Consider the following 19,526-nt stretch of genomic DNA (forward strand, 5'->3'; position numbering starts at 1 on the left):
ATAGACCCTGCTCCAGTTGTTCAGGACCCATATGAAGACCGAGTTGCATATCTGCTACATATGTGCAGGGGGCCTTGTATGCTCTAGCCTTTGTATGGTCTTTGGCTGGTGGGTTCAGTCTCTGAGAGCCCCAAGGGTCCAACTTAGTTGACTCTGTTGTTGGTCTTCCTGTAGAGATCCTATCTCCTTTGGGGCCCTCAATCCTTTCTCCAGTGCTTCCATAAGTAAAAGTCCCCGAGCTGCATCCACTATTTGACTGTGGGTCTCTGCATCCATTTGAGTCAGCTGCTGGGTGGAGCCTCTCAGAGGACAGCCTTGCTAGATTCTTGCCTGCAAGCATAATCATTAATTGTGTCAGAGGGCTTGCCCATGGGATGGGTCTCTACCTGGGGTTGGTTATTGCTTGGCCATTCCCTTAGCTTCTGCTCCATGCCTGTCCCTGCATTTCTTGTAGACAGGATAGATTTGGGGTAGAAAGTTTTGTGGATGGGTTAGTGTCCCTATCACTCCACTGAAGTAGATTCATATTTATCATCCTGCACAAAGCTCAAGTCCAAGTGGATCAAAGACCTCAACATAAAACCAGATATACTAAATCGAGTAGAACAAAAAGTGGGGAATAGCTTTGAACGCCTTGGCACAGGAAACAACTTCCTGAACAGAACACCAATGACTCAGGCTCTAAGATCAACAATTGATAAGTGGGACCTCATGAAACTGAAAATCTTCTGTAAGACAAAGGACACTGTCAATGGGACAAAACAGCAGCCTACAGGTTGGGAAAGAACCTTCACCAACCCCACATCTGACAGAGGGATACTATCCAAAATTGATAAAGAACTCAAGAACTTAGACACCAGCAGCCCAAATCACCTAATTAAAAACTGGGACACAGAGCTAAACAGAGAACTCTCAACAGAGGGGTCTTAAATGGCTGAGAAGCACTTAAAGAAATGTTCAGAGTCCTTAGTCATCAGGGAAATGCAAATCAAAACAACTTGGAGATTCCACCTCACACCAGTCAGAATGACTAAGATCAAAAACTCAGGTGACAGCAGATGCTGATAAAGATGTGGAGAGAAAGGAACACTCCTCCATTGCTGGTGGGAGTGCAAACTTGTACAACCACTTTGGAAATCAATTTGGCAGTTTCTCAAAAAACTGGGAGTAGTTCTACCTCAAGACTCCTGGGCATATACCCAAAAGATGCTCTACCATACTACAAGGACACATGCTCCACTATGTTCATAGCAGCCTTATTTATAATAACCAGAAGCTGAAAACAACCCAGATGTCCCTCAAGGGAAAAATCGATAAAGAAAATGTGGTACATCTATACATAGAAATACCATTTCGCTTTCAATAACAAAGACATGAATTTTCCAGGCAAATGGATGGAACTTGAGAATATCATCCTAAGTGAGGTAACCCACACCCAAAAGAACATGCGTAGTATATACTCACTTACAAGTGGGTATTAGCCATAAAACACAGGATACCCATGCTACACTCCACAGACCCAAAGAAGCCAAATAAGGAAAATCCAAGCGAGGATGCTTGAATCTCACTTAGAAGGGGGAATAAAAAGGGGAGGGGGGATTGGGTGGGAGAGATGATAGGGAGGGAGGGGGATGGGGGGGGATTCAGGATCAGGTATGAGAAGAGACTCAGGAGGGATGGCCAGATGGCCATGAGAATGAGTGGAGATCTGTAGCTGGAAGGGGTGAGAAGGAGGGGGCATCTAGAGGACATGACAGAGACCTTGGATAGGGAAGATACCCAAGAATCAATGGGGGGTGACCTTAGCTGTGACTCACAACACTGGGGATATGGAACCTGAAGAGGCCATCCAGAGCCATCTCTTTATCTCATGTGCTGCTGTTTACCCTCCCCCCACCCCCACCCCAAGGCAGAGTAACTTAATCTTATACTTCCAGAAAGTTACCTTTTTGTGAGTTTGAATAATTTTACACTTTTCCCCTCAATGGTGCAATAGAGCCAACTACAAAAATTCTTTAAAATATAAATGTGATCTTTGAGTTGTATGTAAACGATAAATGGTGTGATGTTTAGTATCACTCAGAAAAAAAAAAAAAAATCTTCGGGCAGGCACATCGCTGCAGGCACGTCGCTGCGGGCACGGCGCTGTGTATTCAGAGGCTGCCAGAGGCAGAGGCTGAGATTGGGATTGCTTCTGGGACTTCAGGCTAGCTTTATGGTAGGACTGCCCTCTTATTCATGAAGGCCCTGGCATCTGAACTATTGAATCATCCTTATGGTCAGCTCCAGCAGGGGCATCAGGTGCCAGAGGATCACCCAGAACTCCTACGCTCTTGAGGGTCTCCTTGTGGAAGAAACTTGAGGCTAATGTGGCTGTGAAGCAGCACCCAGAGAAAGGCCTTCCGGTTTCAGATCATGTGACCCTGTGCTCTGCGACGTCAGAGCTGGAGGTCGTGAGCCAGAGACAGGGACTCTGGGATGGTTTCTGAAGATACTGGCCCAGAATGAAGCCCCGGACACAGCCTGTGATCTGGAGTTTGGGACCAGTACGAGCACTCCATTTGAAACTTTTAAAGATTATGCCACGCAACGCTGAATTCATTCTAGTGGCAGGGCTTGCTGACGTCACTGGCAAACCAATAGCCCCGTGTGAGGAGGAACAAACCTGAACCCTGTGCTGCCAGGCTATGTGCGTGGGTGCAGAGTCGGGAAAGTCGCTCCTCGAGCTGTACAGGAACCAGGGTGTCCACCAGTCTTCTGGGATGGAGACTAACAACACACGGTCTAATGTTTACACACTCTCCTCAAACAAGATCATGCAATTTGTGGAAAGAAATACTGAAAAAGAGGGAAAGTGACTGGAGGTGGGGGTGGGGAAGAGAACTTGTGTGTGTGTGTGTGTGTGTGTGTGTGTGTGTGTGTGTGCGCGCGCGCGCTTGTGCGTGTGAATGGGGCTAAAAGGTAAAGAATGTGCTTAGGGATGGGGGAGAGGTGGGGGAGGGGTGGGGTTGGGGGAGGGAGGGGGCTCGTGCAGTTTTACCCTTCTATGGTAGCTTGTCTACTGGTGATGTCATTGTTCAGGTCTTCTTTAGGCAGCCATGTTGTTCTAGCAATATTGTGGATGGTGTTTCCCTCTCATTTCTCAGAATTATTCTTTCCCAGAGATGGGTCTCATACTTAGTTATCCAATACCAAGTGGTCAACCCTGAAATTTTATGCATACAAACAAAACTAAATGATCTCAGTAGTTTATAGCTATATATTTATATGTGTGCATATATGTGTGTGTACTCATAGGTATACTTACATACATGGATATATAAAAGTCAATATATTAAAATATTGGTTAATTATACATAATTAATCAATATATTAATATATATTAAATAAGGGAGTTGATGAATGTGAGAGAGAATGAAGAGGGAAGGATTGGAGGGAGAAAACGTGGGAGGGGTTGGTGGGAGGGAAGGAAAGGGAGGAAATGATGTAATTATATATTAATTAAAAATTTAAGGAAAGTGTCTAGTGAGGCAAAGACAAGAAATAAGAAGAGTTGGGCAGGCGCTCACCCACAGTATCCTGGCTGCCATTGGCCAGGAGGTGACTAATCTTAGGCGTGGTTGCTGGGCCTCGTACCAGCATCAGCACCAGTACTGTGCTTTTCTCCTCTCCATCACAGTGCTGCCCAGAGCCATGACTCAGCACTGGGCACTGTCCGCTCTGTTGTTGCTGTGTCCCTTGATTGCCAGGGTACAGAACAGGAGGTGGGTGCCGCTGTGGGAGTGCTGGCCTCTTTACACCCTTGGCTTTTAGGTTACTATGACGTTGCCTGTTGTGCTGGTGCCTTTCAGTCTCAACAGCATCTTTGTTTTCCTATGCAGAGTCAAGGAGAAGTTGGTAAAATAGTAGAAACATTTAAAATACAGTTTTTCCTATTATCTTAGTAAGTTTGGTAAACTGTCTTAATTTCTATGAAATATATGTCTATAATATATATTAATCTATCTTTTATTAATTTGTTTTAGAATAGTTTTAAACTGTTGGATAATTTTAATAAAATTTATAAATTAATTTTATGAAGTACTAGCTGCTCTAAGTTTGGCTAAATGTTACTCAAGTTAGACAAGTGGTTGTGACCATTATCTTGGACATTACCCACAGGGGAAATGTTTTCAATTTCAGTCTCATGGTGCCACCTAGTGGACACATTCTATAAAACAATTTAAAATTTTTGGCTTCCTGGGTTTATTGTTTAGCAGCTTTCTGTAACCCCTCTCTGTCCTAGGATAGACAATCTACAGCAAAACTTATGTGTCTAGAGTTTTGTGGACACATGATCTGTGTCAAGGCTTGCCCTCAACCTAGAATCTTCCTCCCAAGGCCTCCCTATGGCCCGAATTACAAGCTTATGCCCTTACTCTCAATGTACTTTGTATTTACAGTGTTTGTAACAATGCAGAAGCCCAAACAAAAGCCTAAAGATCTCAAAAAATTGCATGGGTTTTCCTACACAGGGATTCATCCTCTTGAGCATCTCATCTGAGTTTGCTTTGAAGATGGAATCTGTGACAGGTATTACATCTCCTTCCATAGCTTTTCTTGGTGGCGTTGGGCAATGTGGTCTTTCTGCCCATGCCCCGGCCTTAAAGAAACGGCACATTCATGCTTGTCTGTCACCTGTCTGCTCCGTGCACGGGAAGCATCGCTCAGGCAGATAGTGGCTCAGAGACCAAGGCAAGACTGTCACCACTGCCTGAAAGAGCGAGAGCAACCTGATCGTTAAAATAGGGACGCTCACAATACTGTATCAATGATATTAAGGACATGTTGACTGACCCTGTAATACCTGGTTCTTTAATGTAGGAAAATAATCCAAAGTTATTTTGTTTTTAATCAATGATAGCATATTAATGCTGAGTAACTTTTTATTTATTTAAAATGTTCTTTTTCATACAACATATTTTAGTATGAAACTCCCCCAGATCCTCTCTACTCCCCCCCCCAGCCAATTTCATGTTCTTCGTCTCCTTCTCCCTTTCAAAAAAAGAAACCCAAAACATTAAGAAGCCAAAATAAAAACAAACAAAAACCAATAACACAAAAAAATTACTAAAACACAAAGTGCACACATCAAAAACACAGAATTCGTTTTCTGTTGGCCTGCTGTTCCTGGGCACGGAGCCTGCCCTGAAACGTGGTTGATAGAATTAGAGACACTCCACTGGAGAAAACGATTTTTTTCTTTCTTTACTCGCAGATACCAGTTATAGACCGCTTCTTAGGGGTGGGGTCTCGTGTCCACTTCCCCTTCTCAGAGCTGAGATTGTGTCTGGTTTGAACCTGCGCAGGTCTTGTGTGCTGCCACGGGCTCTGTGAACTCAGAGGTGCATCCATCCTGTTGTGTCTGAAAAACAAAACAAAACAACAATAATAACAATAGCAACAACAAAAAGCTGTTTTCCTGGCCATCATCCATCACCTTTGGCTCTCACAATCTTCCCACCTCCTCTTCCACAGAGATGCGTGAGCCTAGAAGGAGGGGTTGATGGAGATCTCATATCTGTGTGGGGGTGGCTGAGTGCCCCCGCGTCTCCTTAGTCTTTGCACAGTGTCCAGTTGTAGGTCTCTGTGTTAACAGTTCCCATCTACTGCACGAAGAGGCTTCTCTGATGAGGGCTGAGCAGTGTTCTGATGTGTGGGTAAAGCAGTGTGTTATCAGGAGTCATTTTGTTGCTGTGTCCCTTTATAACAAGCAGTAGGTTTTCCTGTAGGCCCATGACCTATCTAGTGTCAGGTTCCTGGCCACCTTAGCAGTATCAGGTATGGGTTCTATCTCCTGGATTAGGCCTAACATTCAAGCAAAAAGTGCTCAGTGATGTGCATAAAGTTTCTGCTACTATTGTGCTAGTAGGCTGATTGCTATTGTAGGTCCTAGGGTTGGTAGCTAGGCAACATTAACGATTACTTTTCTCCCCAACTAGCATGCAGAGAGTAACTATGAATTCTAGGAGTGAAACTTCTACTTAGCACCAGTGCGATTTCTACATATTTGATATTAGTTTCTTTAGCAATAGGGTCTAACCATCAGTCGGTGGAGAGTAGCCAGTAGACCTGGCAATAGCCTGCAATGTTTGCACAGTCTATAGGACCCTGTTGGCCAACTCTGAGCGGTAATTTTACGTACACAAAAAGGATACATTTTGTTCAATGAAGACATTTTAATAAAAATAGTATCAATAGACTATTCCACACCCTTGATAGCCCTAAAACAGGAGAGACAAGTTCATCCTAGTCCTTGACCTTCCGTGACCCTGTCACTTACATGCTGATAAACTCATGCGACATGGCAGCAGAACTAATAATAGAAAAGGTGGGGGGGAGAGTGAGCAGGAGTGGAATAGAGGCCAAAGGTAAAAGCGTTCTTAGAAGACACTGCTGGGGAAGGTGTGGTGCAAAGCCCTGGCTAAGGAAAGCAAGCAGCTTAGCTGGCTCTGGAGAAGGAGGAATTTCATACACACACACACACACACACACGTGCACACATGCACACATGCACACACACACATTTCTGCACACACTAAAATTAAACATAGAAGAAAAGGCAGCTTAACTCTTTCCGAGCTTATGCATACTACCATGGAGCCAACAAATGGACACACGGAGGGAGAATAAATCTTGATGGTTTTCAACACAACCTGAGAGATTAAACAAGACTGTGCCATTTAAAAACCCTCCTCTGTCGCCCCCCAAATAAAACATAAACAGTTAAAAAGCTTTTAACATTCTTTGCTGCCACCCCGGTTGTCTGAAGACCTTCCCGATATCACCGTCTGCTTTCCGAAAGACGGAGCACAGGGAAGCCTAAGTGTTCTTAATTGCGAGATAAAGTTCTGACTTGACTTGCTAGGCATCCATGCTTCGTTCTGTGAGTTCAGATCTGCCAGGACTGGAATGTTTACATGGTAATCGGTGATAGTTCCCAGACATTTTAGGCAAGGTCTGCCTTTGGGCAAATCGTAATACCGAAAGGAAAGGCAAATTATATTCTGTTCCCACTGGCTTGTCTAGCAAATAATTGTGTCGTATTTGTTTCTGAAGTATTTCTGAGAATGTATTGTAGTCTTTGAAGTCTTTGGAGACAAACGGATGAAAAAGTAGAATCTGGCCACAGCAAAGGCAAACTTCAGAACTCCTCCTTATTAGGGCTTCAGAAGGTGTCCTCTGGTCCCGGAGGTAAAGAGCAGAAGCAGTAACCCGGGCAGGGCCATTGGCTGCTGTCTTCCATACTCTTCCCGTCTCTCTAGTCACTTTGTTCTCTGTCTTTTTGTTTGGTGCCTGCATCTTCCCGCCCCCTCTGGTTCCTGGATCATTTTTTATTGCTACTGGCTAAGAAGAGCAAACTCCGGCCAGCTTATGTCTTTCAGATGAAAGGTTTATGTACAAACATTATTGTGTACATCCATGTGTAGGTTTGAAGCAAATTCCTAGATGCTTAGAAATGCCTCTCGGTTTTTAACAACTAGTTCATAACTGTATTCTGGTGTCCTGGAAGATAGGAGATTTCCTCTCCTCTAGATCATTTTTTTTTTTATGAGAACATTTTGCAGTAACTGAGAAGTTTGTCTTCAGAAACCCCAGTACAGTTCATACTGTCCAGCTCTAACTGCCTCCCCCCACCCCCATTAGAGACAGTTTTTCATGTGCTAAGTGCCTTTTAGAGATATAAAGTTGTTCTGGATAGAAACAATGGTAACACTACCTTTCTCCCGCCACCCGTGCCAAGACCATGTCTGTACACGCACACATTAATCCTTGTCCTGGCAACTCCCCTTCCTCCCCTTTCCTCTTCCTCCACTGCTCTGAGACCTCACGGTTCATTTCTGAAGCCCCAGTGGGTTAGCTTGTACTTGGAACCTCTGGCAAAGGCAAACATTAGGCCTGGGGTTTCTAAGCTTTTAGGAGAAAATGGCCTGATGATCCCTTATCCCCACCCCACCTGATGACCCTGAACCCCACCTGATGACCCTCTCCCCACCTGATGAGCCTCACCCCTTCCTGATGACCCTCCCCCCACCTGATGACTCTCTCCCCCACCTGATGAGCCTCACCCCTTCCTGATGACCCTCCCCCCACCTGATGACTCTCTCCCCCACCTGATAAGCCTCACCCCTTCCTGATGACCCTCCCCCCACCTGATGACTCTCTCCCCACCTGATGAGCCTCACCCCACCTGATGAGCCCCTGCTCTTCAAGGCTCCATTAAAAACATTACAGCTTTTAAATTTTTATTTATTTATTTATTCTTTATTTTTACCTTTAAATTTTTAGCTGACATGATCAGCTCCATAGTTCTCAGGCATTTCTGAAAATGGTCTCCTTAAACAAGTTTGTAAAAGCAAGAAGGGTCTTGGGTTTTCTTGCAAAGCCTGGAAGCATTAAGAAGCGAGAAGCAAGGACCCTTTGCTTCCAGTCTGCCTTTCTACATTATGCTGATGAGAAAGATGCTTTTAAATCAAGTCTTTTTCCCTCAGTTCCGTCAAGCATGACCAGCCACAGTGAGTGTACTAGAAAGCTTTGTCACTTAATAAGGTAGCAAAAAGGCATAATTAGCCTCCAGCCCCAAATAGGGGGACATTCTTGTGTATTTTTAAAATAGTTTCATTTTATAAATTTCTTTATTAAATGTATTCATTTTTATTTTATGTGTAAGTATTTTGTCTACATGTATGTATGTTCAACAGGAGTGTGTCCTGTGCCCATGGAGGTCAGAAGAGGGCATCAGGTCCTCTGGAACTGGAGTTATGGATGGTTGTGAACAACCATAGTGGTACTAGGAATCGAACCTGGGTCCTCTGTAAGGTCAAGTGCTCTTAACCACTGAGCCACCTCTGCAGGCCAAATAGTTTTATTTTAAAAGAAGTCATTTGTATAAGTTGAGGAAACCGCATGAACACTATGGTACATACATAGAGACCTTTACATCACCATCTCATTTTTCTTTTTTGTTTGGAGTGTCTACCGTTGAGCAGGATGTGTGCTATAAGCATCAGGACATTGAAACCCAAGCTTAATGAACTATTTACATTATTATAGTTTATATATTCTATCTCACACACATCCATCATGCATACACACTGACATTAACATGCAGGAATTATTATGTTTATAAGTGAGATATGTTTGTAAATGATATATAAATTTAAACAGGCTTTGCTTGAATGTGACGGACTGTGTTATCATCCTTGAATTCACTGATGGTCGGGGAGGGTCTTCACTGCCATGACAAATGCTCAGTTAAGAGTTTATCAATCAGTCCCACTGGAGGATGACACCCGGAACCCCTGTACTCCTCATTCATTTCATGTGCTTCCTTCTTCCAGACCCCCTTGTACTTGGTAAACCATGGGGAGAGTGGACCAGTGAGGTGCAACAGGTGCAAAGCCTACATGTGCCCGTTCATGCAATTCATCGAAGGCGGACGGCGCTATCAGTGCGGATTCTGCAGCTGTGTGAATGAAGGTAAATGGTGCTATTAAATGCATGTTGTGCCAGGCATGGTGGCTCACGCTTTTAATCCCAGCACTCGGGAGGCAGAGGCAGGCGGATTCCTGAGTGGCCCATTTGAAGGCTAGTACGACACATTACTTCTTGCCTTTTCAGAAGATAAGTTCTAGACATGCCTCTTTCATGAGTCCTGGGTTGCTCTTGAATAGAAGCTTGTTGGTATTGAAGAAAAGCTGGAGGGCAGCCCTGTAGGAGGACCATCAGTCTCAACCAACATGGACCAGAGATCTCTCAGACACTGGACCACCAACCAGGCAGCATACACCAGCTAACACCCCCATCCCATATACAGCAGAGGACTGCCAGGTCTGGGTTCAGTCAGAGAAGATGCACCTAACCCTCAAGAGACTGGAGGCCCCAGGGAGTTTAGAGGTCAGGTGGGATAGGGGTTGGAGGGTGGGGACATCCTCGTGGAGACAGGGGAGCAGGGAGGAGGTATGGGATGTGCAACAGTCAGAGGGTAGACTGGAGGGGAATAAAATCTGGAGTTTTAGATAGATAGATAGATAGATAGATAGATAGATAGATGGATGGATAGATAAGCTGAGATATACCCGAGGGCTTTCTTCTTTTTATATAAATGTTGAATCTTAAGGAGGTAGGGCATTATTATGATTTTCTATGTATTTTTGTTTCACCCTAGCACAAAATCCACTAATGTTGATGTTATTAGACAGTGTGAGTGAAGTCACAGTAGAGAGAGCTCATAGATAAAGCGACTGTCCCACTAGCCTGAGGATCTGAGTTTGGTCCTTTGCACCCATATGAAAGAAAAGCAAAGCATGGCGATGTGTATTGGTAGCCCCAAGGGTTGGAGATACTGAAGCAGGAGAATTCCTGTGACTTCCTGGAGGACCAGCCCATCTAAATGCTCCAGCTCCAAGCCCCAAAGACCCTGTGTCAAATAACAAAGCAGATGGCTCATGAGGATCACCTGAGGCTGATCTCTGGCTTCCCTTGTACAACAGCTATGTATGTGGGCGAGAGTGCACTCATGCATGTGCACGAATGCACACACACACACATGCACACACGCACACGCGAACACACACACACATACCATGTGGCTTCAATTTTGTTTGATGATAGATAACAGATAATATCAAATTTTAATGAGCATGTAAAATTAATTTTTAAAAAGTCGCACTGTGTAGATGTGTGAGCATGAGTGAATTATACATTATGCTATATAGAAATTACCATCTCACACATTATATGCCAGATTACTCAGAAATCTGTAAGGCACAGACATGTGACTAAGTCCCCATCAGGGCCCCTCTGGTTTATTCATGGAGAGAGACTGTTATCTTCCTTTTCTGCAATCTTTTCAAGATATTGAATTTGTCAAGTTCAGAGTCAAATATGTAAATATAAACTTTAGAGAGCTCACTTCTAAACCATGATATGGTAAGGACATAGAATACTCAAACTTCTACTAAAGTTTTTGAAAGTCCAACTTTAGAAAATTCGTCCTCTGTTATAATTTGCATGTTCACAGCTGAGCTTAAAGACTGCTGAGTGTTGGTGTCAACCCCAAAGGTGCTGCTCTTGTAGTTTTTTTTTTTTTTTTTTTTTTTAACAAAGGGAGATGCTGTTCTTAGCAAAATACTTAAAACAAAAGCATTGGTAACTTTCCCACATACTGTTAGCAGAAGTTTCTCAGCCTTCCCGGGCCATCCCCAGGCAACGGGAGCTCTTTTGCAGACACCAGACCTTATTTGTCCAAGTGTTCAGTGTGTGAGTCATACGTCTTGCGCTGCCTTTGGGTGACTTCCAGAATTTGGCTACAAGTAACCTTCTGAGACATTTGTATCAAATTAGACTTCAGCTGAGCTCGCCCAAGTGCAGTCTTTCCCTAATACAGTATTCTGCACGAGTAGGGCCAGATGCTAGCAGATTATCCTGTGAAAGCCCAGAGCTGAAGACACTCCTTAATTAAGGTGTAACAAAGACCTTAGTATAATCCAAATGATCAGCATTTGTTTCTGTCCTATATGTTAAAGATTCAAATAGAAAGCTAACTTTAAAAAAGAAGTAATTAGGTAGAGGCAGATATTTGGATGTGTTAGCTTGTAAACAGCAGCACCTTTTTCTAGGATTTCCAAAATTATAAATGTTCTTTGCTACTAAGAACTTTTATATGTGCAAGAGGTTTTTAACAAAGTTGTCATTCCATTTCCATGAACGTGAATATTGTGATCTATGGCTTTCTATATGTATAAAATATTTCATTATTAAAATATTGCAGTAATACAGTATAGCGTGAAATAGTAATGAAGTAGTCATTGAAAATTATATATAAAATTACATAGTTTTATGGATAGAATTCCAGGCAGATTGATTTGACTATAAAAAAATCAAAATGTATATATGGCAAAACTATTACAAACATAATTAATTGGCAAAATTGTAGTGGTTTACAACATATACAAGAGCCAAAAAGTTAGTGAGTTTAAAAAAGAGAAAACTCATATTTTTAACATATTTCAAAGACATGCTCTCAAAATGATAGATACTGAGAACAGCTTGTCTTCTTATCATAATTCCTTTCCTTTAGGATGCATTTTGGGGATTTATTGGGTTGTCTGCTTATGAAAACAAAGGATTTCCTGCCCTGTTTTGTTTTCCTTAGTCCCACCATTCTATTTCCAACATCTGGACCACATTGGAAGGAGATTGGACCACTATGAGAAGCCAGAGCTGTCGCTGGGATCCTATGAATATGTTGCTACATTGGATTACTGCAGAGTGAGTGTTGGCGGGACTTAAGTGTTTCTGTGATGCTGTTGATTTTCAGCGAGCGGCTTCTGTATGTAAAGATATGTATGACTTGGTTCACAGACAGACATTTCCAGGGCATGTGGACATATGTCAGAAACAGATCTGACCTAAGTCATTAGCATGAATGGGCTCCTGAGCTGTCTCATTGTAGTATAGAAAAGGAAACGATTCTTTCTATTGTTTGTTTGTTTGTTTGTTTGTTTTTGTTTGTTTGTTTGTTTGCTTGCTTGCTTGCTGTGGTTTGGTTTCTGAGACAGGGTCTCATTTAGTTTGGGCCTTGACCTCGCTGAAGATGACCTTGAACCCTGATCATCCATCTCCCAAATGCTCCACTCAGATCTCTTCTTTTGGTTGGTTAATGACTTCTCTACCTAGGCAGAAATGTAACCAGTATTCTTAGAGCGCTGCTGGCTTCCTGGCTTTAATGTATCCTTCGGAGACTCATTTGACTAGCAGAATGGGAATGAGTATGTGGCCTTGCTAATGTGCTCTTCTAAACCTTTGGGTTCCACTGACAGCCTCCACCTGGGAGGAGCCCACCAGCTTTACTCTTTAAGCTAAAGATGAAGCTTGACAGCACTTCAGAAGCCTCAGGAGTGGTCCTGAGGACCCAGCTCACAGGGAACTCCTTCCTTCCTTCCTTCCTTCCTTCCTTCCTTCCTTCCTTCCTTCCTTCCTCCCTCCCTCCCTCCCTTCCTTCCTTCCTTCCTTCCTCTTCCAAAATTGAATGCCTGCTAATATTCCACCTTCTGGAAAATAGCCCCTGACCACAGACTTCCCCCAGACATGTTGTCTAGAGAGCAAGTCCACATAATGAGAACACATCTCAAAGATTTATCCAAATTAGGGTTTTGGGTTAATTTTTGCAGTTGGCTAAACCATTAAAATTTTCAATTAACACATCATATTATTATTTATTGACTATTATATGATTGTTTTAAATTAATTTACATAGAACTAGTTATTAAAGAAAAACCCAATGCTTTATTAGTTTGAAATGTGAAAATTTTTAACTTATTTAGTGAAATATAAAACATTTTTGATATAGATGCAGTCTGACAAGAAAGAGACAGGTCTTGAAGTACAATTTACATCCCAATAGTTTCTTTGTTCTTTCCTGTGATTGACTGAAGGGGGATCAATACACAAAAGTAAGCATTTGTTGTTCAAATTAAATATAATAAAGACACTATAAGTCGTGATGGAAAGTCCCTTACTGAACTCCATCTGTAACCAGAGTATGAATCCCATCATGTACTGAGGCTCAGGTCTCTGCCCAAAAAGGCTAATTATCAACCTTGTTCTGTTTTCAGTAGAAGCATGGTGAGAGCCAAGCCTATGGCTAGAAACAAAAGCAGCTTTAAATTCTGTTTTATAGCAGTATTCCAGAAGTATGATAATTGGGAAATCTTACCTGGAAAACAAGAAGCCAAATAATTGTAACCTTTGGCTCTTCAACTTCGTCTTCCTTTCATCTAAGAATTTATGACAAATACACACTGTTTTCAAATTTACTTACAACCTAAGAGTAGTAGAATAATGAGTTGACTTTGGGATCTGGATAGTAAAAACGAGTTTATTTGCTTTGTATATGTATGCATATTTATATGTATGTATGTCTATATTTAGTGTCATATACACTGGGAAGAGAATTGCAGAATCATGTTTTCCTCTATTCATTTTAGTTAATCTTAATGTCGATTTTAGGTAATACAATTAGCATTTGTTGAATACCAAGTGTGTCTCAGCTAGGTGCTTTATACATCTGTGTTTGGTTATTTAGCCCTCACAGGGAGCCCATGTGTTGTGTACCACATTGCATGGGGACAGGTGTGTGCAAGAGAGAAAAGAGAGAGAGAGAGAGACAGAGAGGGAGACAGAGAGAGAGACAGAGAGAGAGAGAGACAGAGAGAGAGACAGAGAGAGAGACAGAGAGAGAGAGAAGAGAAGAGAAGAGAAGAGAAGAGAAGAGAAGAGAAGAGAAGAGAAGAGAAGAGAAGAGAAGAGAAGAGAGCACTTAAGCTGCAGATAAGCACAGAAAGTGATAGTGCTACACTGGCCCTGTAGGCTCCCAGCCCTACCTCCTGCTGGCACACCAGGAAGTGTGTAGACAAGTCAGCATAGAGTTTCCCTGAAGAGAAACAAATCTACTATCAGATTTTCTTCCTGAATAAAACTGGAGGTTTGGTTTTGTTGTTGTTTTCCATTTTAATTCATTTTGACATTTTTGGGACACTTTGCATGTCCAATTTGTCTTTGTCCTGTAAGGACTCCCCCAAATAAGCAGTATGATAAACAAGTTCAAAGAATATGCCTGAGAAGAAGTGCGTATAGTTAAAATACGAACCTAAGTATGAAGTGTGATGCAAGGGCAGTCAGAGTGCTGGAAGAGGGTGTGTCAGAAAGGCATAGCAGCTAGCCAGGAGCAGCTAGCCAGGTGTGGTGGTGCACCCCTTGAGTCCTAGCCCCCAGGAAGCAGAGGCAGATGGGTTTCAGTGAGTTTGAGGCCATCCTGGCCTACAGAGTGAATTCCAGGACAGTCAGAGCTATATAGTGAGACTCTGTCTCAAAACAAAACAAAAAAGTAGAATAAAAGAGTCATGTGTAGGGAACTGAGTGAGTGTGTGTGTGTGTGTGTGTGTGTGTGTGTGTGTGTGTATGACTGCAGAGTGGGCAGAGGTGGGTCACAGAGGGACAGATGACTCAGCACTTCTCAGGGCCTGAGGACTGACTGACATGACCTCCTGTGAAGTCAAGTCTTTTACAAACACTATGTCAAATAAAACGTTTACCACCACCGTCAGTCCTGGCTCAGGTCCAGGGGCCGTGACTCTGTACAGGAAGTGTTTTGGAAGTGGCAGCCATTTAAATTGAGAGGATGTATTTTGGGGAATGAGAATTAAACTGAGGAAGTATTTTGAGACAGTTCTGTCCGTTTGATTGGTCCTGGGGTTAGCATTGTGTCTGTGAGCTTTTAGTTTTTATACACATTGGAAAGGAGCGTATGGGAAGTCTTGACTGACAGGCTGTGGAAGAGCTTAAGTTACTTTAATATTGGCGATACTGAAAAGAGAGGAGGCGGTGGTTCCCATTGGTTCCTACTGCCATGCTCACACACGCGCACACACACACACACACACACACACACACACACACATGCACGCACGCACGCACCTCATATACTGTTAGGCATGAATATCTAAAAGTGTATTATCCTCTTGGATATTTACCTGTTCTCTTTAATGAGTGTGTAGTGTCCTTTCCTGCCTGTTCTGATTGGATTTGGTTTGAAGTCAGTTTTGTCAGATGTTAAAACAGCCGCACTTGCTAGCTGTTTGGAGCCATTCGCTTGGAATATGTTTTTGCATCCTTTTTCCCCTGAGGTGATATCTTCCTTGATGCTGAGGATTTTTGTTTTGTTTTGTTTTGTTTTGAAATCCTGTATGTTAGTCCATATCATTTTCTTGGGTCTCTCCTCCCATTATTGTTTCAGTTTGGGTTTGCTTTAGTGCAGTGGTTCTCAGCCTTCCTAACACTGTGACCCTTTAATACAGTTCCCCAGGTTGTGGTAACCCCCAACCATAAAATTATTTTTGTTGCTACTCCATAATTGTAATTTCACTACTGTTATGAATTGCTGTGTAAATATCTGATAAGCAGGATGGTCTTAGGTGAGCCATGTGAAAGGGTCGTTTGACCTCCAAGTTCAAATTCTACTTTCATATCCTGAGATGTTTTCATTTTTCATTCAGCTCTTTGTCTTTTTTGGTGTCCATGAAGGCATTTATTCATATCATCTTTAAGGTTCTTGAGAGTGTTCATAGCTGCCACTTTGAAGGCCTTCTTGTACACCTCAGCTGACTCCTTTTCCCAAGGTCTATTGCAGTAGAGTTGCTGACTTCCAGAGGAGCCATATTAACTTGGCTGTTCATGTTTGAGTTTTTGTGCCAGGATCCAGGCATCTGGCATTATGATGTTTGAGTTGTTTCTTGGTGTAGATGTCTGGTCTTGCTTTTGTTAGGTTCATTGGTTGCTGTCTCTCACTCTGGATACTAGGCAGGCGTGGCAGATGTGCGGTTCCTGGTAGAGAACTTTTCTGATGGTCCGCATGTGACACAGGAATGGAGATGCTCTAGGAAGACAGGCAGAGATGGGGAGTAGGAAAGGAGCTGGGAGACCCCGGTTCTGCACCCAGAGGAAGAATTCTCAGGGAGTGGAGGTTGGATAGGAGCTGTAGCAGGTCTAAGAGTTAAGTTCAGAGGACTAGAATGGAAGACAAGAAAGATACTGAAAAATCGCCTACCTGTGTCTCAGCCCAGCATGGCGGCCGGGGGCCGGGGGTGGGGGGGGAGGGTCTGGCAGAAAGTGTTCCTGCAGGTTGGTGGCTGACACAAAGGGAATGGAGGTGGCTACAAGGGAAAGCAGAGAAGGTCTGAGGGAAGAGGGTTCCTGGGTCCACACCCAGCAGCCAGAAGAACCATTCTTAAAAGAAAAACAAATGGCTGAGGGGACCCTAACCACCAAATTCTGCGTCAGGTCTGTCATGTTGTTTGCCGTCACTGATAGAAACCGGAAGGCCATGTGGTTAGGAGGAAGTAGAGGTTAACTTTACGCATGCTGAAAACAAGCCTTAGTGACTGAAGGATTCCTAAGGAGAAAAGCTGGCTAGAGTTACGAAGAATGACTCACAGTGAGTGTCCAGGAGAATACAAGAATAATAAACCACCATTGGGATTGCCATAAAGAGGTGTTGCGTTAACTAATGATAACAGTTGCCAGTTTCACTGCTGGAATCCATATCATGGAGTGGAGGAGATGAGACTTGGAAGTTATCCAAGCTCTCCCATTCCTTGGCTGTTCTGATTTTGGATCGGAAAAGTGACATTTTCAGATTGCTTTTTAAATCTTATGAGTTCTTATTTGAAATGGAGTATTTTACTAGAACCATATTATGTCTAACCTTATAGGAGATAAAGACTCAATCAGAGAGCATTTATAATTCTCACCATCTAGCTATATAGGAGTTGAACTACGTTTTAATTTTAGAACATTTTTATGCTTTATTATCAGAGGAAACACTGTTGGTCTTGGGTCTTTACTCGCTAGTGGAGGTCACTGATCATATTTGCCTGTGGCTTTCTTTTCTAAACACTTTATAAATCCCAGTTGAAGGATTGTTTCCTTATGAGCTGTTTGGCCACCAGCCAGATTAATAGTGAGTGCGCACTGTCCTGACAGCTGCTTGATGTTACAGTGAGTGTTGCAAGGACACAGGGAAAGGGGGCATTTTTCTTTACCACAGATGTGAAGTAGGTTTTGGAAGTATTTTATAATGTACATTTTTAAGGTATGCAGTTAAATCATAATAGATATTCCCATATCTGTAGTTGAGCATGGTTATTACAGGTTGTATTCCTGTAATCCCTTAGATGAGAGGATTGACTGTGTGTTTGAAGCCAGCCTGGGCTACACAGCAAGACCTTGCCTTAAAAAGAAACAAATCATACATATATATGTTTCTTTTATATATATATATATATATATATATATCCAAAGGAACTCATAAGAGAATATATCTGAAAATCATGATATTCCCATTAATAGAGCTTGGTTACAGCTTCCAAAAGAAATGTATACTCCTTTGTAGCATTCCTTCTCAGGGGCCCAAATGCATTCCCTCTGTAAGGGAGTGTGCTACATGCAGGGCTGGCTCAATACTTGACTTCCCTTCAGCAGTCATGGGAGGAGAGTCTCTGGAGATAAAAAAGCAAACCATTTCTGTTAAATATAATAGAAAGTTCATGTCATAACGTGGAAAATAAACAGGCTATTTTTAAAAAAAATCTTTTTATAGTGGTGGGGTATTGGGGTTCCTAGAAAGTTATTTGATCCACAGATGTTATAGCCTAGGTATTGAATGAAGCATCTGATAGTCTTCTAGCATTTGTTTATGTTTGATTATGAGGTATGCTTGCCTTGTATCGACTTCTGTGATGTGCTTGCTTCCCTGCAGAAGAATAAACCTCCCAGCCCACCAGCCTTCATCTTCATGATTGATGTCTCATATAGTAACATAAAGAATGGCCTCGTCAAGCTCATATGTGAAGAGCTGAAGACCGCGCTGAAGCGGCTACCCAAGTAAGGATGCTTGCTGCTGGCCTCCTGTGAATTACACCGTGTCACTGAGCTGAGCAGACTGGCTGATTAATATCGTTTGCTAATGAGAACATTATAGTCAGTTATAAATCAAACTACACCATTCTTTGGGGGTATTTAAAATGTCAGAGTGGATGTTTATAGAAAGAAAAGAAAATAGGAGAAAGAAAAAAAAAACAATGGTAGATAAATGAAACATCTCAAAGATACTTTATAAATTACAGGAGAATCCCAACTGTGTGTATGTGTGTGTGTGTGTGTGTGTGTGTGTGTGTGTGTGTGTGTGTGTAGGGGAGAAGTTTGGAAGCCTGTTCCACAAAAGCTGGCAGTTGCTGATAGTGGTGGAGTCCAAGGGTCCCAGAAAACTGAGCAGTTGTCATAGGAGAGAATGGAATCTTTTTAGCCAAATTCCCCTCTGCTCTTGTGATGCGACCAAGCTCCACACTGCTGCTTGTGTGTCCTGGCTTAGCAGTGTGAAGGAAGCCCCTGTCTCTGTCATTTCAGAGGTTCCCCATTCACCTGTAGCTGAGCAGGCGGCCACACCCTGCTGTGGTCCCTTCACTGCTGAGCTGCTTTTAAAAAGCTGGCTGGCCTGTAGCCTGCTTCAGGATGGAAAGGGGAAATAAAACTGATAGCAATTTTAACCGTAAAAATCTAATTGTATGCGTGCATAGCTGACATTACATTTGACAGAAAAAAAGAAAACAGATTTGCTTCGAAAGGTGAGTGAGGGGTTGCACATTTTTTTAAAAAATATAAATAAAAGAGAGGTTTGAAAAATTACAGGAAGTAGCTAATAGCATCCTTTCATTTTTCTCTATGGTCTCTCCTACTAAAACTGATATCATGGCTAGGTTTTTGTTGTCTCTGTGTACAAGCTAGCTGTTTGGGGCTGGAGCTAACACCTAGCATAGAGACAGGGGAGTAGGCCCTGAAGAGAGGATGGGGAGGCCAGGACCTGCTGTGCACCCCACACCTTCTCCCCATGGTGCTGAGCCATGGGGAGCAACATCTGGTCTGGACAG

At 42.7% G+C, this 19,526-nt stretch overlaps 1 protein-coding gene across 4 annotated transcripts in view; it reads left to right on the plus strand.

The window, feature by feature from the left end:
• Window positions 1-19,526, plus strand: part of Sec24d (Sec24 related gene family, member D (S. cerevisiae)) — a 100,841-nt gene that overhangs the window by 53,327 nt on the left and 27,988 nt on the right. For all 4 annotated transcript variants that reach the window (XM_030252809.1, XM_030252810.1, NM_027135.2 and 1 more), the window contains 3 exons: window positions 9,381-9,519; window positions 12,197-12,312; window positions 18,359-18,483. In XM_030252809.1, coding sequence (XP_030108669.1) covers window positions 9,381-9,519; window positions 12,197-12,312; window positions 18,359-18,483 — 380 coding nt within the window. The remainder of the gene's footprint in view (window positions 1-9,380; window positions 9,520-12,196; window positions 12,313-18,358; window positions 18,484-19,526) is intronic.

The sequence above is a fragment of the Mus musculus genome, chromosome 3 (assembly GCF_000001635.26).
Source record: "Mus musculus strain C57BL/6J chromosome 3, GRCm38.p6 C57BL/6J".
Classification (NCBI taxonomy): Eukaryota; Metazoa; Chordata; class Mammalia; order Rodentia; family Muridae; genus Mus; species Mus musculus.